The following is a 23,303-nucleotide window of genomic DNA, read 5'->3' as shown; positions in this document are numbered from 1 at the left end:
ATTATATCAAACAAGTATCATACGTTTTGGACGTTTGTAAATTGAAATTATACCAAGAGTTTGTATATATTATGAGCAGGCATCGTAAACTGCGAGCGAAATCCATTGAAATGACGTACTTTGACTTGACTTGACTAAGTAACAACCCTAGTACTTCAATGGATTTCGCTCGCAGTTTACGATACCTGATTATGAGACGCACCCATCTTATTCAGCTGTCAAATTCAGTGGCACGAATATTTATTACACTTTACATATCTTATACAATCAATGAATATTTGGCTGAAAGCAAATTTTATATATATTTTATTCCATTGCTAAAAGTAGGTGATAGCTACAAAGCTATGGTTATGTTTGTTGTCTATGGTGTAAAGATAAGTGTAATGACACGTACCATACCTGTGCCGGCCATACATGTTAACTACAAAGCAATCAATCGTCCAAGTACCATATAATGTCTACGACACATAACAGAGTGGGCTTAGGAACTTGAAATCATACTGCTCTTAAAAACTGTAAACCATTCACATCCTACTGACGAAATTATTTGTTTCAAGATATTTACAATTACATCATAACCACAAATACAAGTTACATCAACAGCATTTGACCAAGACATAATTATAAACTGAAATAGACGTCATATACTAAAGAAAAAGTGACGAAGCCCTCCTGGTGAAGGCCGGATTCGAACCGGGGTCTTTAGCTATCGCGGCTAACGCCATGAACCACTAGGCCACTTCGCCACGGCGGAACCCGTCGCAATTTCTCGACTATAAGCCATCTTAGAAAGACTAGGTGTCTTTGATTTGATTTGTTCACAAAAGAGTACATAACAGTAATTGTCTACAAGTACAGAAGATTTCAACATGAATAATCATTAATTATTCTGTTAAAAATTACTAGCACTCAAGAATAAAGTGTTTGTATTCCTAACGTCTGGAGTGCACTAGACTGTAAAATGATCGACTCATTTTATTAGTAAGCACAGGTAAATTAAATACGACATCATAACGCGTATCCGCGTATGGAAAACCAATATGCGATTTGACACTCTTATATGGTGAGTTATGCTATAATTTTATTATCGGGCAAAATATTTTCGTAACAACTAAAAGATGCATAACGCCCAGATGCATCGATGTAACTTAAAAAAGTGGTATGACATCGATTTTCCAATACTAATGTTACTAATACAACAAGTTGGTCGAAAACACGTAGAAACAGGGATAGACTAATTAATAATACCTTTTCTAGAGGATCGTTGTAATTGTTGATCTTCTCCACAAAGTCGGGTTTGATTTCCTCGTACAGTACTAGGGGAGTGTCGGCTGGGAAACCTATGAATAGAAAAAAATATATGTTAAAGAACAGCATTATAATTGAAGACAGAATCTATGTAAAGGTGGTATTCCATCTGTTCAATATCTTGGTCCAATGTGTATTTGTGTCTTACATTTTGCTTAATGAGAGAGTGAGACGCAATGCACATTGGACCGATATTAGACGGATGGAATAACACCCTAAGCAATGTGCTTATACATAATTATATTAGTATGAGGACGCAAAAATGTTCTTGCTTAGATCAAAGGTATCGAAATGAATCTCTTTTTCTGAATGGCGGCCATGTAGCGTCCGAAAGTCTTAGGTAGTGTCGAGCTATGTGTGTTTCAGCCGTAATATTTATGTAACTTGTAATGTAATGGTGAATGATACCCGCGAAAGTGTTTAAGGATCTCAGCTTTTATATTAGTAACTTATATAACACTCACCAGCACGTTTATTGAGTATCGGTATGAGATCGGGCAGCTTGCTCGCAATCGGTAAATAGTGGTGTCCGCAATAATGGATCCTCTTCTGTTTCGGATCATAGAACTTGAAGAACAGCACTACATCGTTGTCCTTATCGAACGTGGGCAGGGTGCTGAGGCCGGAGTCCGGGGGGAGCATCTCGAGGAAGATGTTCCAGGGGTTTGTGTTCTCAGACACGTCTGCTACGGTCTTGTGCTGATCGTTGATTATGTCTAAGCAGGTTGGTCTGCAAGTCTGTTGAAATATATAATCTTTGAAAAACGTATAATGTTACATTATTGTATTAAATCATTCATTGTTTGCATTAGTTACACATAAGTTATTTACTTTTAAAACATCGGGCAAGACGAAGCGCAAAAATCAATTTTATAAATATTTCTTATGAATCTGCCAACATTATTTTTAACATCAAACTTGTCTAAATAATAGCTCATACTCATATCACACCCCTCTAACTTAAGAGATGTGTTTGTAACTGTAACCGAGTATATACTGTACCTAGTCGGCTCATAAGTTCTGTCATATACATAGTATCAAATAAAATCAAAAGTTTAAGTTTATTCCGTATAATTTGTACAGCGTTTAACCCTTAAATGCATAATGATGTATATATGCATCGTATATTTGATGGTCCGTGGCTCAATATGCAGCTATCCAAAATATTATTCCCTCAATTTATACAACATGACACATCTATTTCAATTTATTAAAAAGTTATACTAAAAATCATGCATTTAAGGGTTAAAAGCTTATAAACTAGAGAATCTAAATGTATAACATTTATTCAAAATGACCGCCATAATTATCTACACAGGCTTGAAGTCTTCGTGGCCAGTCGTCAATGGATTCACGCACCACTTTCATGTCGATATTGGCCACTGCCGTAGCAAGAGATTTTTTCAGCGAGTCTAGATTTGCATGAGGTTTTGAGCACACCTTTTCCTCTAAATACTGCCATATTTTATAGTCTAAAGGATTAAGATCTGGGCTAGAGGAGGGCCAATCTTCATGCCGTATAAAGTCGATTTTATTGGAGGCGTGCCAGGCTTGTGTAGACTTTGCCTTATGGGCTGGAGCAGAGTCCTGCTGGAAAACCCAATGCTGGTTTAGAAACATCGTATGGGATAGTGGTTTCACAATATTAGTCAACACCGTGTCTTGGTACACTTTGGCACTAGTTTTTACTCCTTTCTCACAAAAATGCATACTAGTGCGCCCGCATAAGAAACTCCCAGCCAAACCATCACAGATGAAGGGTGATGACCTCTTTGAATACGGGGAATGCTATTAGACGCTTCTTTACTATTGCGAGCGTACACTCTATCATTTTGTTTATTACAGTTTTCTTCTATGTCAAAAATTTTCTCGTCCGAAAACAGTATACAACGGTGCTTATTTTTAGCGTACTTCTTCAATAAAGCTTTAGATCTTTTAAGCCTTAAAGCTTTAAGCCGACCATTGAGAAGATGGCCAGTTTTTCGTTTATAAGCACGAAGTCTCAGGTCTTGATTAAGCACTCTTTTCACCGTGTTTTTGCTCAAACCCATCTGGAGGGCCATAACTTTTTGTTTCCTAGCGGGATTTCTGGCAATGCGTGCCCTAATTGCTTGTACAACCGCTGGAGTCCTAGCTGTACGCGGACGACCGCTTCTTTTCTTGTCATTTAAACTAGAGACCTCACTGTATCTTTCTATGGTACGATACACAAATCTTAGAGAGAATTTTAAATTTTCAAGTAGCTTAAAAATTTTAGTCGGCGAGTGACCACAACGATATAGTGCAATTATTGCGGTACGGCTATCTTTAAGCGTCCACTCCATGTTGAAGAAAACAGAAAATTGCAAAATTATACTACTCAAATATTTAATAAAGATTCGAAATTCAAATGCAGAACGGTTTTTGTTTTAAGAGTTCCAAATTTAAATTTTAAAGGCCAGTGACAGAACTTATGAGCCGACTAGGTATATGTATAGCACTGTGCGGTGACCACTTACCATCAGGCGAGCCGTATGCTTGTTTGCCACCGAAGTGGTATAAAAAAATAAAAATGTAGATTCCAAATTTGAACACATTACCTCAGCGCAAAGGACGCAGAAAATGTTCCAAATCTATACAAAAATCTATCAGACGATTAATTATGATTAAGTTTTTGGCAACTTTCCACAGGCCACTAATAGTCATCGAGACAATTCTAACTCTAAAAACCAGAAACACAATTAAGTTGCGTTGTTTTATCACAGAGTTCCTATGGCCACCTCCTGTCTCCATCATCAGATCAGCTCGATGGTACCATAATATTGCATTGTCACCCGACTTACATATGTGTGCAAATTTTCAGCTTCATCGGAAACCGGAAAGTGGGTCGAATTTAACTTGCAAAATTTGACCGGTACATACATATTTACTTACATAGGTACATTGCAAGCAAAATAAATAATAATAAAAGCTTGTGAAAATGTACGATATTAACCTGATTAGAGCGCGCACTGAACGGCCACGGGCGGAGATGCTTCTGCGGGTAGCGGAAGTTCTCCGCCAGCATCTCCATGAGCTCGGCCACGGTGGCCTGCTTGCGCACTCGGAAGGCGCGGTAGTGCGCGCGCTCCGGGTCGTACAGGTCGTTGCCCTGGTGCCCGTCGAAGTCGTCCTCCAGCACCGCGTTCACGGTCATGTACAGGTGCGCCTCGTTGCGCTCCTTGCGACGGATCTGAAAACGTGCTTTGCGTTTTTCATTTTCTGTCAAATTTAACAATAATCGTTTGTCCCTATCCGTCATTTTGACACGTGTGTTTATTAGAAAGAGATGTTAAGCTCTGGTTTCCTGGGAAAGCGGTACCGTCATATAGCGGCCGTAATATTACGGACGCAGAAAAACGGCCGTCTTTACAGTGACGACAAGTGGAAAGTTCCACGGCCGTATAATTATTTATTTAAATCTCGTGGTGCATTTCACATGTCGTCGTCCTCGCGGCAGTCTCGGCTCCAGTTGGAGTTGGAACTCATATTGCACGTCGATCCGGTCAAAAAAAACCCCAATATCTATAATCTAAATAATATAATTATAGAAATGACTTCACCGCTATCCTAAAAACCGTCACGAACCTATCGTCACCGTAAACACGGCCGTCTTTTTGGGTCCGCTTTCCTAGGAAACCAAAGTTTAACTGGACTTACGCTGCGATAAGTCTGTGTACTTACAGTCTCAATTCGTTTTTCCTCTGCCAGTCTCTCGCTAAGCTCAGACGGAATGTCTGGTTGAGTTACTTCTTGCAGCACTGTTTTTAACTGAGAATCCCTGCAAAAATTTAAACATGTCAGCGGCTACGTGAAGTGACTAAGGGTGGTTTTCCAACTGTTCAATTTCTTTGTCCAATGTGCATTGCGTCTCACTCTCTCAGTAAGCAAAATGCGAGACAAAATACACATTGGACCAAGATATTGGACGGATGGAATACCATCCTTACGTGAAGCTATTGCGATAAGAAAATATCGTAATTTAAATCAGAACATGCTGAAAACTGTTAAGCATACATATTTAAAATATCGTGCGTCCAGATCTGTCAAACACGCCACGCCACGCCATTAATGAGTCTATTTACGAAACTTTTGCTAACTACTTGTGTGCATTACTTAGTACGCCGTATACCGCATTTTTATTGCGAATGGCGTATCTTATTAACACTAGTGATTTAAAAAAAATAAGGTTCGAAATCGAGTGTTACCTAATATAAACCAACATGTAGGCGTTGGTGCAATGGCGCACGGTGAGTGCCATATCCTCGTCGTGGCCTCCGTAGTTGTACTCGATGGCCTCTTGCTTCGTGCAGCGAGATACCACGTCGTCGTCGAACTTGCACCACTGCACAGAACATTATTGTGATTGACTAATAAAAAAAACCCAGCCCAGTTTGAGGTGCTCATAAAATGTAGACCTTATTGCTATGAACATGGATCAGATGTCTATGTAACTTATCACCCTGCACAGTAGTACATATATTAGCCCAGCGTCTCAAGCTACTGCTAGGCTCGTCGAATTCAAACCTTACCACATCTGACACAAGGTTTAATTAGCTTATGCCACCATCATTAGGGTTCATGGAGACACGTACGGGCCTTCGAGATTGTTGCCTGCTTGCACAAGCTTGCAGCGTGTATACAACCCGCACCTCGAGTGCCTATCGACTTTAAACCTTACCGCTATAGACATAAGGTTCTGTTGACGTACCTTGCCGTCACCCTTAGGGTTGATGAAAACGACGTAGTGTCCGCCGTGGTTGTCGCCCGAGTGCACGAGCACGGCGTGCAGCGTGTAGTCGGCCGGGGTCTCGGGCTTCTCCTGCAGGTACGCGTCCAGGTTGATGTGCTCGTAGAATTCGAACCTTATTACAATAGAGAAAGGGTTAATTTTACGATAATCAATTCAAAAGAAATGGCGGTTTAATTTAAGCGGAAAGTTCTTGTAGACAACTGATATATCGTATAAACAAATGAAATAGAAAATCGCACGCGTCCATATCAGTAAGTAAGTAAGTAAGTAAATATTCTTTATTGCACCAAAATTATACATTTTACATACATGTAAAACTACAAAGAAATATTTAAAGAAAAAATAGAACCAGGTAACAACAGGCGGTCTTATCGCTAAAAAGCGATCTCTTCCAGACAACCTTTGGGTAGCAGGAAATGTAGAACTCATACAAAAGTCAACAGGTAGTGCAAAGAGCTAAATATGGAGACTATTAAACACAAACACACATACTACAATTACTACTTATACATATAAGTATTAAAACGAAACCTAACACACAAATAAATATACAATACAATATATATATATATATATAATATATATTTATACAAGCATATATACAATATATAAAATGGCAACTTAAGGCAGAGATAGAAAGTATAGTTTTAGCTGATTTTTGAATATGGGGAGAGATTTAGCTAATCTTAATTCTACTGGTAAAGCATTCCACAGCCGAACAGCCCTGAAGGTAAAAGAGCTATTATAAAATTTAGAAGTAGATGAGGGAGAAGCAAGAATATGAGTCTGAGAACATCTGATAGTAGAGAGATACTTGAAACGCTCTTTGAGATAAGGTGGTGTAGCGGGGTTAAAGAGAATGCCATAGAGAAGGGCGAGAACATGAGAGTCACGGCGAAGACGAATAGGAAGCCACTTGAGCTGAGAACGGAACTGTGACACATGGTCAAATTTGCGCAGACCAAATATAAACCTTATACCGAGATTCTGGAGGCGCTCGAGCTTATTCAGCTGGTCCTCCGTAAGGTCCAGATAGCAAATGTCGGCATAATCTAATATGGGCAATAAGAGGGATTGAGCTAGCGCAATCTTAGTGGCGTAAGGCAAGAAATTACGGAGTCTGCGGAGTGATGCAGTTGCAGCAAACATTTTCCTGCTAACCTCATTCACCTGAGGTACCCAAGAGAGACTCTGGTCCATCATGACACCGAGATTCTTTACCTGGAGAGAGTAGGGAATCTGAATACCGTCAAACACAATGGCAGGTAGAGAACCTAAATCAATCCGGGCAGTGAGCTTTGAGCTACCTATGACTATAACCTGAGTTTTAGTAGGGTTAACCTTGAGACCGTAACGTTTACTCCAATTTAAAATACTCTCCAAATCAGTGTTCATGGCGCAGATAGTCTGTGATAGATCGGTAACAGAGCCCTGAGAGTAGATTTGAAGGTCGTCAGCGTAAAGGTGGTAGGAGGACAAAATATTGGAAGTGATAGAGTTTATGAAGATAGAAAAAAGAAGAGGAGACAACACGCCGCCCTGTGGGACACCAGCAAGCGTGTTGCACCACGAAGATCGATAGGAATCCGCCTTTATACGCTGCCGACGCCCTACTAAGTAACTGTGAAACCAGTCAACTACCGCAGGAGATACATTAAGTGAACGCAATATGCCTAACAAGATGTCGAAGTCAACCGTGTTGAAAGCATTACTGAAATCCAGAAGCGATAATACCGTGATCTTACGATTATCCATACCGGCCCGGATATCGTCAGTAATTTTTACAAGAGCAGTAGTTGTGCTGTGGCCTGTACGGAATCCGGATTGGTATGGGTTCATGAGCGCGTGTCTGTTCAAAAAAGAAGTAAGTTGCTGATGTACTAGACGCTCTAGAACTTTAGAGAGGAAAGGAAGAATGGAAATAGGACGGTAGTCTGAGAAGGCGGAGGGACTGGATTTTTTAGGCAAAGGAATGACGTCGGCATCTTTCCAAAGCGACGGGAAAACATTAGAAGAAATGGAGCTATTGAGGATACAGGTGATAATAGGAGCTATGAGGTCAATGAGGGGAAGGATCAGTTTATCCGTTTATGAACTAAATTTCCAGTATCACAGACGAGGTCGCGGGTTCAAAGCCCGGTAAGAACCAATGAGATTTTCGGAACTCATGTTCCATTTGATGTTTACCAGTCGCTTTTTGGTGAAGAAAAACATCGTAAGAAAACTGGACCATCCGGACTAATGCCAGTAAGACCTAATTTCCCCCCTGCGTCGCTTATAGAGTCAAAACTAGTGGGATTAGCTGCCAAGCAGATCCCAGGCGCCCATCTGTAATGTCTTATACATTGTTAGGTTTAATATATTTCTGATCTTCACTTGTATGAAACAGTTTAAACTTTCACCTGTCGTTAAACTTGACGGAGCTATCAGTGATGGGGTCGTATTGGAACCGCATGAGATGCAGATGCAGCACGGGAGGGAAAGTGGCGAAGATCACCCCCTTCTCCGCCTCCTGCAGCCCGTGCTCGCCGGCGTCGTACTTGTTGTCGCCGTCCAGCATTTCCGTGCTGATGTAGTCTTTGAACGACTCGTCAACTGCAATCATGTAAACTGGTCAGCGGCAGAAGTTGCTAAGCGGCCGAGGTGTGTGAAATAAACATAACACTTCATTAATAATAAGCCTTTAACCCCCAAAGACGTCAACTGACGCGCGAGGCTACAGTCCAATATCAAAGGATATATAGGATAGAGGAGTACTGCCATAGTAAATTTTGTAGCCACAGTAAATTTACTGCCATCTATCGACACACGACACAATTAAAACTAAAAATTAAGATGGTTAAAAATACCATAAAATGTATTTATAAATGGATAAATAATTGCATTTATTCTTTCTATATGATTTTGACCCATGTCCTTTCACTGATATGCGTTAAAATTGTTAAATATGTCGTTTTTAAGCAAAAGGTACCACATTGTCGCTTGCCATAAGGACGCTCTGGCAGGTTTTTTCGTCTTTATGGTAAGCAACAATGTGGTACCATTTGATTGAAAACATCACAAATAACAAACGAAACCGTCAACGTTATCTAGTCGAGAATAGGCCAAAGGTGGTAAAAAGTGGTGGCGCCATCAAATTTTCTTGATTTCCGAGGACATTTTTCCTTAGACTGTGTCCATCTAATACAGAGTTATATAAATCTTTGCCAATATCAACCTTCGTGCATTCACAAGTAAAGGTTCACATGACGCGTCGCACACGATACTCACGATAGGCCCACGTGGCGTTCAAAGGATCAATAGAATAAGAGTGTGTGCTGACAATTTGATACATCTCACCAGCTTAGCTAGTCCTTATTTGAGCCGCATACAAAAATATTACCGCAAACCTACCTCCGTCTCTATCCCTGTTGCAACAGGATGATAGATAGAGAGAGATATTCGAGTAATAGAGAAAGAGAAACACTACTTTTATTTTCAAGGCCGCCATTCTAACGGTATACAATTCTGGAGTATTTTATTTTATTCCTCGAATATACCTTCACTAAACTCACGATACTCACGATAGGCCCACGTGGCGTTCAAAGGATCAATAGAATAAGAGTGTGTGCTGACAATTTGATACATCTCACCAGCTTAGCTAGTCCTTATTTGAGCCGCATACAAAAATATTACCGCAAACCTACCTCCGTCTCTATCCCTGTTGCAACAGGATGATAGATAGAGAGAGATATTCGAGTAATAGAGAAAGAGAAACACTACTTTTATTTTCAAGGCCGCCATTCTAACGGTATACAATTCTGGAGTATTTTATTTTATTCCTCGAATATACCTTCACTAAAGCACAAGACCCATCAACATGAAAGATAAAATAAAATAATTAGGTAGTGACTTACTGTTCTTTTTCCCCTTTATGTTGAGTTGTATGTCGTAGAAAGTCTCGACGCGCGTGCTGGACACGTTGACGTTCTTGCACTTGATGTACGACGTCATCTTGCCCTCGAACAGGCGGGGCACCGTGCCCTCCACGCACGTGCCCTTCATTTTACTCTCCAATTTGTCCAGTAGAACCTTAATTTAAGAATATGTATCAAAACTGGTTTCAAATTCAAACAATGACTAAATTATTATATTATTTTGAGTCACTTTAACTGCTCGGTTAGTTAAAAATATCTAATATTTTCTTGAAAATGGTTTCAAAAGTAATTTTTTGTGATATAACTTCAAATCTATAACTTGTTGATAAGAATTTATTTATGGTATCTACTAAAGAGAATATTTGCTCTTGTCACATGCCACACACTATAGGTACACGTCGTTTTTCCCTAGAAATATCCATACTGCCATCATTGCAAATGTCAAACAGAGTTAGCTTGATCCAACCCGATTTGTGTGTGTATTTGTGTTTTGTTTACCCTAAGGAACTCCTGGACGTCATGCTGCATGAAGGAGTCCAGCGTCTCCCAGCCGAAGCTCTTTGTCAGCTTCTTAGTCCCGACGGGCTTGTCGGAGAACTGGAGCTCGTAGAATACTCGCTGCAGCGCTAAGGCGACGGATCTGGTGAACAGATATTTCTATGTAATATACATTTCTGAGTCTGCCCTTTTGCCAGGCCTCAGCAAACTTCGGCTGCGTATTAAGGTGGCGACTGACTTGTAACTTTTCGGTGTAATGTTAGTGTATTCACGGCAATCGTGTTACATTATAGTTACAACAGCTACGCGGCGAACGCTCGTCTTGAACGAGCTGCTCACTTGTGCTCCATTTCTAGATCATTCAAAATGTCGTACATGGAGGTTACCTGTGCTTCACATATTTTACTAAGTTATCGCTATTTGAAAAAAAAAACGTATAGTAATTAGGTATCCAATTTGTACCAAAGAAGAAACAACGATACGAATTTAATGAATATTTTTCGAAATCAAGAGTTGCGAATTCGAAACGCTACTGTCACTGTCGCACTAATATGGAAGAGTGATAGAGAGACACAAAGCGATTCGATGGCGAAGCGCAAGCGATTGTCACCTTGGCTAGGCCGCCTGTACTGACTTGTAATGTAACACTAAAAGGGATTCGCGAAAAAACCGACAGAGTGGAGCGCGCTCGGCTCGCTGCACTGACTGCTGTATTGCTCGGGTTGTATCGTTACATTACTTACACCGAAATGTTACAAGTCAGTCAGTTTTCTTAAATTATCATCTTGTCCAATCCGTATTATGCTGTAAATAAGTGTTTTCACAAAATGTTCAGATTGAGAAATATAATATCGACATGGGATACCTAACCCCTAAAATTACATTGCCAATATATTGTTAAATGGTAATAATTACCTTGTACTATCGTCCGACTCCGTAGGCATTTTGTAGACTGCCTTTCTTAGTTGGTTGGTGAAGTAGAGGGTCTGCAGCAGGGAATTCATGTAGCAAGTCGCTCCCTGGTTCTTGAGGCCTGTAGAAAAGTGTTAGTTTTACATATATATATATATATATATTGCAAGACATCAAAATTAGCATACCTATGTATTTTTTTACACTACTTTTATTTGGGGTTTCACCAGTAGCCTTACTACGACTGCCTTAGCAGTTTCAAACATATTCGTAGTTCATAAACATATACTTTTTCAAAATCGGTCCAGAAATGACGGAGATATGGAGTAACAAACATTAAAAAAACCGAATTGATAACCTCCTTTTGAGATATGGAAGTCGGTTAATTAACAGGTTCAATAGGGAATATTACGCGAAATTTCCTTGTTTCGCGATAGACCCTCAGATTGTGGCAGTGGTGCCCCCTCCCCTAGCAGAGTTTCGCGTAATATTTCTTATTCCCGAGCATGTTGGAGAAAACGTACTAAACCTGATCGAAATTACATAAGAGCATAAAAAAATATCATTAACTTAGGTGAATCATCGTACCATTTATATACACTGTGGTGACGAACCGTCAACGAGTGTTAACACATCTCGACGTATTTAGACAGCACTAACTGTTATATTTCCGTTCACTGGTTATATCCATATAGCTTTCTAATATGTTCATGAGATTGATATTACGTCAAGTTATTAAATTATCCTTTGCTTTATTACCGTAATTCTACGTTTAGTGCCTTGAATGCCTAGTGCATGGAGTATTTATTACATGGTATGTATTCTTAACGGGTTACAGACAGTCTTCCCACGAAACATTGATTTAGTAATTTTATACATTCGAGAAAATGACTAATTGATATTTTGGAAATTGCAACATGATACCTATCAATATCGAGTTTAAACCTCTCTATAGCCTTCTTATCACTCATCCTGACATTTCACATCCAGGCATCCAGCCTCGTTCCAGGATCAGGAGAGTCCCTGATAGGGGCCGTGACAAGTATGAGCCACTTACCAACATAGCCGGTATGTTTCTTGGAGTCCCACGACACGCCGTGGGGCGCCTCCGCCGTCACGTGCACCTCGAGGGTGATGGCGTCGTCCTTGATGTAACCCTTCTCCGGATCCAGGACGTCATTCCACGCCATGAAGTGGGAGAATCCCCAATCATTCTCCTTACTGTTGAGAAAAAATATATAATATATTTCCAAAAATCGCCCGGTAATGTCTGAAATGAATTATATTAGACACATTTCCTAGCAAATCTGTATATTTTCTGAATAGCAATCGGAAATGTATTTAATTTAAGATTTCTGGCAACAATTCGTTTTCGTGGGGGTTAAACTATGAAATATTGTTAAAAAAATACGTTACGACGTGCACGCGTCGCGCAGCAATCTGTGCCGGCACTACGAGTCGCAGAGCAGAACAAACACATGTCTGCGTCACACGTGCCTGCGCCGCAGCGTACGTAACTATAGGACGCTCCATACTTTACAAAATCTGCGCTGCATGGAACTGGGTTGCCTGTTCTCAGGATACGCTTAGCCTAACACTTTAACAATGATGAAATAACTTACCTGTAGAACAGATGCTGTATCTTCCTAAAAAACGGTTCACAGTCCGGCTTATGCGAGATGAGTCTCAACTCTGCCATGGCGTAACACGACCAGCTGGAAGACTCGCTCTCCCCGTTGCACTGCAGAAAGAAGCCGAGCGACTTCTGCTGCTGCCGGTCGGGCGAGGGTGCCTGTCGGGGCATCACCATGATCTTCCAGGGCAGGTTGCGCACGTAGCAGGGTGGAGACAATACCGAGTCCTTGAGGCTGCGGAAGTTTTGCACTGTGTAGCGGAAGGTCGCTTCGGACCGCGCTTCGTCGTCTTCCATTTCGGTGTCTTGCTGTATGGGCAAAATAATGTGTTTATTCATAAAAAAACTAAGAAGCGTTTAAAAATATTTGCTAAGTTTTTAAACTGTGATTTTTATTCCTTTACGCATTTCAGTCATGTTATTATTATTAAACAAAAGTATCAAAAGAAAAGCAGGACATAACGATATAATTAACCAGTAGAAAACCGAACACACTAATTTTCACACGTATTTACCCTTAAATGCATGTTTTTTTTTCTTTTTGCACGAAATTAATATACATATGTGTCACGTAATGGTATACTAATTCTGGGAAAAATAATAAATAAAGTTAAAACATCGATTTACACTGCTAAATCAGTGTTAGAAGTTACATAGGGTAAATCATAATTCATGTAAATATACAATTATTGGTAAATGATGTAAATATAAAATAATTGCAAACCCACAAAAAAACCGCCTAAATCATATACCTACTAAATATAATCAACTTTTGGCTGTAGGTACTTATTTTTAAAACAAATACTGCGCAAATTTGAATAATCTAGCGGAAAATGTATTAATTTACTATCGAAATAATTATAAAGGAACAAATCGATTTTCCTAGACAACTGACACCCACCCGCTATCTTCAGTTACCCGTGAACACGATGCATGTAACTGCGTCGAAATATCGGGAGCTCGAAAGCAATACAAAAGGTAATCACGGTCCATATCCCGGTCAATATAAGTCTAGTGCAACTAACCGTGAATCATTCAAAACTGTCAAATCGATTTTATCTAATTATGAAAGAAGAAGAAAGAAAGAAAGAAAGAAAATCCATTTATTTAATGCCACAACATATTACATATGGAAAAGGAAACATACAGACATAAAAAACATTGGACGCTAGAATAGGACCCCACTCAGCATTATGCATAAAATTATATGTTTTTATTGTGTAGGCTGCATCCATCACTATGCATTTAATTGTTAACCGCGTTCAATGAAATAGGCTAGATGACAAATTTTCATTAATGGTATCAATCGATCAGGTTTTTTTTTTAGGATCGAGTGTCTATGTGGGACCCATTGCATTAACAGGAACAGAAAAGTCAGTAATTATAGTCAAAGTCCGACAATCGTACTTCACTCGCGAAACGCTCCTAACAAAACATTAGAATAAAACTATGTGACACGCTAATATTATCCAGGCTTAACTATGTCGACACTGTTATAAACGGTTGCCTACTAGCTCGCTCTAAGGCGCTCCTTCAACGTATCCAAAATGCTTGCGCCCGTTTCTGCTTCCCCATCCCTCCACGGACTCACGTGACTCCCTATATTAATAGTGGTAGGATGTTGAAAATGGATGCACGACGTTCGTTGCATTTTGCGTCACTGCTTTTCGGTGTTGTCCATTTTCAACAACCTCTGTACCTCTTCAACAAATTAAAGTTTTCCACCCGCCCGACTAGAGAAGCCATTCGACTTATCTGCCCGAGACACGGCAGTTCAGCAGCATTTCGTGGCAGTTTTCGCTACTCTGCCACGAAATGCTGGAACAACATACCTCCGCCTATACGTAACTCTAAGACACTATTCACATTTAAACTCCAATTTAAAAAATATCTTTTTAGCCTGCAATTGCCGTGCTCGTTGCGTCCCATGGATTTCTCAAATCGTCGGACTTAGTTTTTTTTTTTTTACCAGAGTTATACATAAAGTTATTATTTTATCTACCTCTTACAATGTCTATAATACTAATAATATCTACCTACCCTTACCATCATAACATTTTACCCTACATGAATCTATAACCTATCTGTATCTTTATAGTAAGTATTTATATTATTTGTATTTTTATATTTATCCCAAATAGTTCTAAGCTACCCTCCGGCCCGGGGTGCCACAGAAAACCAGCGCTGTGGTATTTATTTATACCAGAGCATATGCTGAGTGGCGTCCTTTTGTAGCCACTATAGCGGCGCCAAAATTTGTTGTTACCTTACCTTACTCCTTTTTCTATAACTACCATTGTACCTAGCTTTAAGTGTTTAGTGAGTAAGTTCTTTTTTGTAACTGAGGTGGCGCTGTTTGTAGAAGGTCTTTACAATAAATGTCTTTTCTTTCTTTCTTTCTTTCTTTCAAAACGATAAGTGAACGTGACGTCAAGGTCACTGAGAGCCCATCTTGAATATATGGACAAAACAAGAAAATTGCATTTTTGTCGGTGAAATGTTGCGTTTAAGTATATAGTTGACGTACAATATTTTTATGGATCAAATGTAAGGAATCGAGTGGTACCCTTACTTTTTTTCTTTTTGGAAGTTAAAAAATTACTTAAATTTTGAAACTTTCAAGTCCTGTATTTTTGTATAATATCCATATATTATTTTAATATTTACATTATTGTGATAAATTGCTTATTTTCTATCTATGTCACTAGATTTTGTCATTTCAACATGTGTCATCACCCCTATTGAAGAGAGGTCAGAGAATGCTTAAAAATAATTAGAAATATACTTACAACCATAGCTGTAGATGTTGTTTCCTGGTTCTTCATAACCTCACTCATGACCACCTGATCAGTGGACCATTTCATAAGAAGAGTCTCCGTTTCGTCACAGTCTTTATCTGTGGCGGTTTCAACGGTCTCCACTGTAACATACAATACTTTATACTGTTACTCAACTGACGAACTTTGTTTATCAGATTGCATGGATAACATGTGATAAAGTAAACAATAATAATGATACATTCAAGGACTGCTGGCACACGATTTATGTGTGCAAATTGAAGCAAACAAGGCAAGGCTTCTAAACACTAGAATAGGAATCAGTATTGCTACAGGGCCATCTTTGTAAGGTCTATTCCCAAAATATTTCTGCGAGTACAGCTTACACTTTTAGCAGTTCTGATAACATTACAAGTGTTATATGTAAGTAATAATAACGTTATTCTGCTAGCACAAGGGTCTCCGAATTTTATGACCCCGAGGCGAGGGTCACGAATCACGACTACTCGTATTGTATTAAATGCCGGGTTTGTCTCATTACTCGGGCCTGTGAGCCATACTTATGAGAGCTCTGTTAGCAGAAACTACTTTTTAAATAATTTTATAAGATGTGATTTGATTATTTATGTTATTCATGAGCCTTTGTATTTTGTATGGGGTTGTGGAGTGAGGGTATTCACCTTTAGTATCCAGTTTTGGTAAAGACATTTAGGATAAAATTGCACTCTTTTTAAATATTAAATTCCCTATAGGTAACCTTACATAATAAATATTCTTTACATAATAAATATTGCATTCATTATGACCAAAATAATTGCTTATACTCTTTAATGTCTAGTGACACGATATGCCACAAGTTGTCATATTGGACAATAGAGAATGGTACTAGCCAGCTGTAAACTTATTATGAGTAAAAGAGGTCTTGCAACATTTTTATGAATTACCCTTTTTAGGGTTCCGTACCCAAAGGGTAAAAACGGGACCCTATTACTAAGACTCCACTGTCCGTCTGTCTGTCTGTCCGTCCGTCTGTCTGTCAGCAGGCTGTCTCATGAACCGTGATAGCTAGACAGTTGAAATTTTCACAGATGATGTATTTCTGTTGCCGCTATAACAACAAATACTAAAAACAGAATAAAATAAATATTTTAGTGGGGCTCCTATACAAAAACGTGATTTTTTGCCGTTTTTTGCGTAATGGTACGGACCCCTTCGTGCGCGAGTCCGACTCTCACTTGGCCAGCTTTTTTTAATGTTATTTTTCAGTACCTAAGAAAAATATTACCCAAATAACTGTAAATTTTAAATATTTCTCTTTCTTTCAAAGTAGGTTAAAATGTAGTCTATAAAACCTGATTGATACCTCCTTCTTCATATTTCCAACATGGGGGTGGAATACTAATATTATAAATGCGAAAGTAACTTTGTCTGTGTGTCTGCTACCTCTTCATGCTTAATTGTTGAACCAATTTAGATGTAATTTGATATGGAGATAGTTTGGGAGAAGGTATGTTTTCATCAATCATTATCATTCAATGCAGATGAAGTCACAAACAGGTGGTAGTACAAAATAAAGAGACAAAGTCCTACTGGTGATGTGAGATTGCTTGTATACTAGGGTGGGTCACTCATGTATGTAGAGAAAAAAGGATGTTATCCTTCGGGCACAGTTATAAAAAGTTGTGTAATAATGCAATATAGTATTTTATACAATAGTGATATAATCATGTATACTTGTATACTTAACCATACCAATGTATGGTTCAACGACAACTATGGATTTATATAGAACTCGTATAATTGTTACTTTTACTAGAAAGCAAGCACATCCAATTACAAGATGGAAAAATGACATTCGTCTGACTCTGGGGCCATACTGGATGAGGGTTGCTGCAGACAGAGCCCAATGGAGACAGTTGGAGGAGGCCTATGCCTTACGGCACACCGAACTGAGAGATATATTATAATATTTGTAATTATAAAACAATCATCTGTAATTTATATTGTTCAGAATAAATGGCTTTATTATTATTAATTGTTACTTTTCTGTTTGTTACAATTGACCCTTTATTACCAAAGCAAGACAGGACATAGGAAACTAGAGAAAATAATCTGAAATAGAGAATGTAACCAGATACCTGTGTTTCACTTGACTTAAGCCCCATTTAGACAGTTCAAGAACTTGCATGCAATTTTCGTTAAGAGGCCGGTGTCGATTTTAGTCGCAAAAATGTAAAATTGATAGATTTAGTCCGTGAAATTTTACACCTTTTGTTACCTAATTGAAATAACAAGTACTGGTTTCTATTAGCACGTCTTCTTATCTTACCTTTTATCAGATCAGTTTTTTGAAAACAGACTCACTAAATTAGTAATGTTTGCTTTTCTGATGGACGTTTAGGTAAACGCGCGTAAAGCACTGATTTTGTCGCTCTTATTTGTAAATTTCGTAAAGTTTGGACGGCTAAACATGGTAATTTTGTATTACACATATCCTGTACTTGACGTTTATCAGACTACATTTTTATTATTATGACTTTGAAGTAGTGTAAATGAAAGTTAGACGAAATCAATTTTCTCCAGAAATTACTTCAAAACAAATGACAATTTCTCTGAAAATCGACTTAATTTCAACGTAATTTTGATACTTAAACAATCTACAACATTTGCTGAAGCTATACTTATACATAAATTTGTATAATTTACCACCATGATTTTTTGATGAATTTTTAAAAACTGCCCCTTTTCTTCATGCATTACCGGTGACGCACGCTCGCGACCTCATTATTAAAAGGCAAGATGAGAAGACGTGCTAATAGAAATCAATACTTGTTATTTAGATATTACGTAACAAAACGTGTATAATTTCAACGACTAAATCTATCAATTTTACATTTTTGCTCCAAAATCGACTACGGCCTCTTAAGGGGCCCAGTGATTATCAGTCCGCCAGACGATATTGGCCTGTCAGTTAGAACAAAAATTTGACAGCCCCGAACAACTGACAGGCCGATATCGTCCGGTGGACTGATAGTCAGTGGGCCCGTTTACATTGATCTCGTGGAGGCCCTATGCACCTCCGGGGTGCCCTAGGACAACAACAACAACAACAACAAGGCGCTCACAAGTATCTGAACACACCTCCATTGTCAAGGTGTAAATAGCTTGGTCAGATATTTTTGAGCACCTTGGCCACTCCAATATATCTGGTGGGGACTGTACTCTGTAGTTAGAGATGTATCAAATATTGCATGCAAGTTCGTGGACTGTCTAAATGGCGCTTTATTGTAATGTTGGCATTATTGTCTAATGACGTCATTGAGTGTGGCCAAAATAGAAGTAAACTAGACACATCACATATTGTTGGGAGTAATGACATCATAATACAATCATGACAATAAGTCAACATGTTATTACTGATGCGAGTAAGATACAGCCCTCTAGTTTAATTCTCTTTTAGACCATACTCTTATCAGGGACGCGAAACTCCTCGCTTCGGGCAAACTCGGCTCCGTTCGGCTTAGCATTGCTTCGAGCAAGCTTCGGGTTTAGGGCTTAGCTTAGGGTTGGCACAACTTTACGTCCCTTTGCGTGCACGACCACAGATAAGATAATGACTTGAATTTTGACAACCGTAAATAGCCGAAAGGGATAGTGCCATATTAGAAAGGGACAGCATGATTCGACCCGGGACCGCTGTCAAACATCGGTTTTGTAGGAAGTTTCCTTTCTGTACGGTAGTACTATTATTTATTCTGTGCTCTTATGATCACCTGTCTTGCTCATTGATAAGGGTCAATTTTGATTGGCATAACAGTCACAGTACCATCCAGGTTTTATACAAGTCCATGTTGTAATTAGTAATTAGAGTATAGATGATTTTTTTTTGTATCATATATACAGTCAGCAGCAAAAGTTGCTAAGCGGGCGAGGTGTTCAAAATGACCTTGACACGCTCTTATTCTCTTAACAATAAACTCGCGTCAAGATCATTTTGAACACCTCGTCCGCTCAGCAACTTCTGCTGCTGACTGTACATATGTTGCCAGTGTCTTTTCCAAAATTGCTGAAGACCTTAATAGGAGCTTAATTTCACAAATGGACACTTAAATAAAATTAGTGTCCGACCGAAGATTCGGTTTCGGCCAAAACATCATGTTTCGGCCGTAGTTTCGGTTTCGGCCAAAAAACGGCCGAACCTTTCGGCTGGGCCAAAACTTACTAAATATATGTGACAAAGACCAAAAGTTGGGGAACAAGTACCTAGGACAACAATATTAATATATTTTATGTATACGGAAATTAATTGGTTTATTAGAATACACAATTAGGGCGCCCCAAATGAGGGCGCCACTGGACGGTCGATGCAGTTTTAATAAGTGTGGCATAGAACCCTCGCGATAGGAGCAGCAGGCAGCCCTGCGTACGGAATGGCGGGCTGCAATAAATGCCAAGATAACAGAGTTTGAATCTCGGCGGCGTTTAGGGCTTGATGCCAAGCGTGATAGAATAAAAGCCTGACGACCCGCGGCAATACCTTATGGTGTGCTCACATGCCCGCAATGTTTGCGAACTTTTATCAGCCACTTATTGCGAGCACACCAGCGACAACAACGGAGTTGACAGCAGTCGCCGTGGCCGAAGTCGGCCGAGGAGTTATTATTAATATATTAATATGTGTATAAAAGCGGTTTTATGACATTTCAAGTCTACAGAAGTTTCGGTTTCGGCCGAAACTAGAGCAAAAGCCGAACCTTCGGTTTCGGCAAAAAACATGTTTCAGAGGGACACTACTTAAAATCTTTATTTCTTAAATATAACAAATAAATTATTGTTCTCTGGTGTTTGGCACAAACACATTTTCTATTTTAGCTATTTGGTCCCCAACTCCCCAGGTATCAGTTTTTATTATTATTATTTGACTTGTTAATTAAAGTGGCCCATCCCATTTATACCTTGTACATAATATGTACTCAGAATTATACATTTTAGATTCACATGCCAACAGCACAATTGAAAGATGAAGCCTTGACTTGATCTTCAAATAGATGTGGAGGTGGGAAAACTATTTTAAATGACTGCATAGTTTAGTATTTGAGTAGATGAAGTAAGGTATGAACTGAGTTTTAGATATTATTATTTGCAAGTATGGTTTATTAAAATGTACTTTTAATTTTTTCTCAAGACAAGACAACCTATTTATAGATTTGAATTATCTCTCAAATTTGTATTAAATTCATGTAATAATTTGCATTTTATCACTCAATAAGACTCACAAACTACAATGAACAAGACAAGTTACCTATACCAATCTACTACTGCCAAATGTATGTATGTGCCAAATTTTGACTCATTTTCTCATTATTTACTGATTGTTCAACATTGCTTTAAAATTTGATATCTCATACAATCAATAAAAACACATGAATCCAAAAATAACAAAATGGCCGGTTTATGTTTTATTTAGTTGTAGCAAAATAGGGAAAAATATAATAAAACCATTAAAATGCTCCAGGTTTTTTTTTTTCTTTGGTCAAGTTCATTTTATACATTTTAGTATGGCAAAATTGCTGAACCATGTGACCAAACATTTAAAAAAAAAATATGGACCATACAATATACATATACAATAAACATAACATTTTTAACCTCTAGCCACCCAGACGTCAAAACTTGCCAAGACAAATGCAATTTTGATTTGTCAAAACAAAGATTCAAATTAGAATGGAACAGGAGACTTTTTTATAGGTCTCTGGGCAGATAGAGGATAATGTATATGACCAAATCAATAACATGCATCTGATATGATAATTAATATTACATGAGTAAATATCATATGCAAAGTTTAATTAAGTATTAAACACAAAGAATTCTAAAATTAGAAAGTATTGCACTCAGAGGACGACTTGCAATTTTAGAACAAAGGAAGATGTACATTTTTATGAATAAACCTAATGCAAGTAAACAATCAAATATTGTTGTTGCCATTACCAAGAACATGAGATGGACATCACATAAACAAATGGTCACTTTCATACCTACCAATACTATGTTTAATTACATTTGAGGTTAAGTATAGTGTAAATATTTAAAATTTATGAATCAGAATGATAAACAGCCCATGCTTAACCTCTATATCTGGCAAATAGAACAAAACAGCTACTTTGAAGTGACAATGACGTTAATCCGACCATTATAACCACTGAATAATATAAGTGCATTTGAATGATAAATTAAGCCTACTCTATACGTCATTAGCGTGCCAGATAAGTTTGCCAGGGTTACGAGTTAGTGGTGGTACTGACCGTCTTGTGTCTCCATCTCTTCCACTTGATTCACATTAGTGTCGTGCTGCCTGTCCGCAGCAGACGTGTGGTTCATGTTAGCCGGGCGCGCCACGGGGGACTCTCGCCCACGACTCTTCGATATTTCCTGGACAGATTAAAGATTGAAGCAACTCAACGCGCGACGCTCATTACACAACCCACGACCACCGAATTTTGCACTACACCTACCTACCAGGGGATCGCTCCCTTTGGATTTCCTGAGGAGTCGTTGACAGAATCGCAACGGGCCACTTCGTTTGCTCTCAATCCTTTCGTCTTGCACTGCTGTTTTCTGATATTAATGCGCTCTGCGCCGAAGTAACGTTTATAAGCGGCGCGGCCGTCTGCAAAGATCAACACAAGGGCCCGACGTCGCTGGTACGCTAATAGCACATTCCTAATATTTTAAGCATCGCCAGAATGAATCGATTACTGCATTATACGGCCGAGTAAAAATGTTCACTAAGGTATTCAGTAATATAATTATTTACGCGAAAATAAACAAAATGGTGGTTAATTTAATTTCTGGCTTCGGATGTGTGGCCCGGTTTGATCGACGAATACACCATTTTCTCATTCTCTCACATTCACCGTAGGGATGGCCCCTGTTCGATGTCTTTCGGTACTTAAAACGACTCTGCACGAGAGGTCATTTGTATTTCGTCCTATAGTGATCTCGCTCGTTCTATGTAAAAAGAAAAGTGACAAATTGAGAAACGATGTTTGTTGTGGACTAAATCGTGTATACCTTGTTTAAATTATAATCAACGTTAAAAAATGCATCTTGAATAGCTTAAAAAATTGGGTGTTGCCATAATATAATATTTTCCTCTAAATTAAGATTTTTTATGACTAATCAATGAATTAACTCTTAGTTATTTATTTTAACTGACAGCTAGAATAACAAGATTTTGCAGTATTATTTAATTTCAAAATGTACATATTTTTTGACTACACCCGAATGATTTCACACAACCACAACACACACACACAACAACAATTTTTTTTTGTAATTTATTTAGTGAAATTAGGCCGAGAAATATATTGCTTTATAGCAACACTGCAAATCATTCACTTTGTGATTATCATTCAATACATTCATTCATTACATAGTCTGTGCTGTGCTGTAGAAAATTGTCAATGTCAAAGTCAAAGTGACTG

At 38.6% G+C, this 23,303-nt stretch overlaps 1 protein-coding gene across 6 annotated transcripts in view; it reads right to left on the bottom strand.

Moving 5' to 3' along the window:
- LOC134744224 (ubiquitin carboxyl-terminal hydrolase 7-like) overlaps nucleotides 1–22,800 on the bottom strand; it is a 32,494-nt gene extending 9,694 nt beyond the window's left edge. For 2 of the 6 annotated variants that reach the window (XM_063677957.1, XM_063677959.1), the window contains exons 1-15: nucleotides 22,332–22,795; nucleotides 22,122–22,248; nucleotides 15,829–15,959; nucleotides 13,029–13,348; nucleotides 12,464–12,627; nucleotides 11,410–11,527; nucleotides 10,495–10,636; nucleotides 9,976–10,150; nucleotides 8,482–8,674; nucleotides 6,038–6,191; nucleotides 5,535–5,671; nucleotides 5,011–5,107; nucleotides 4,283–4,519; nucleotides 1,773–2,046; nucleotides 1,249–1,340 (exon numbers count right to left, since the gene is read on the bottom strand). In XM_063677957.1, coding sequence (XP_063534027.1) covers nucleotides 1,249–1,340; nucleotides 1,773–2,046; nucleotides 4,283–4,519; nucleotides 5,011–5,107; nucleotides 5,535–5,671; nucleotides 6,038–6,191; nucleotides 8,482–8,674; nucleotides 9,976–10,150; nucleotides 10,495–10,636; nucleotides 11,410–11,527; nucleotides 12,464–12,627; nucleotides 13,029–13,348; nucleotides 15,829–15,959; nucleotides 22,122–22,197 — 2,310 coding nt within the window. In that variant the 5' untranslated portion in view covers nucleotides 22,198–22,248; nucleotides 22,332–22,795. Of the gene's footprint in view, nucleotides 1–396; nucleotides 422–1,248; nucleotides 1,341–1,772; nucleotides 2,047–4,282; nucleotides 4,520–5,010; nucleotides 5,108–5,534; nucleotides 5,672–6,037; nucleotides 6,192–8,481; nucleotides 8,675–9,975; nucleotides 10,151–10,494; nucleotides 10,637–11,409; nucleotides 11,528–12,463; nucleotides 12,628–13,028; nucleotides 13,349–15,828; nucleotides 15,960–21,858; nucleotides 21,956–22,121; nucleotides 22,249–22,331 lie in introns of those variants that run through there. The other 4 variants (XM_063677955.1, XM_063677956.1, XM_063677958.1 and 1 more) reach the window with 4 other exon arrangements.
- Nucleotides 22,801–23,303: the final 503 nt, after the last annotated feature.

This window comes from Cydia strobilella, chromosome 9 (genome assembly GCF_947568885.1).
Source record: "Cydia strobilella chromosome 9, ilCydStro3.1, whole genome shotgun sequence".
NCBI classification, from domain to species: Eukaryota; Metazoa; Arthropoda; class Insecta; order Lepidoptera; family Tortricidae; genus Cydia; species Cydia strobilella.
Note: the sequence above shows the minus strand (reverse complement) of the source record. Positions and strands in the feature narration are given on the sequence as shown.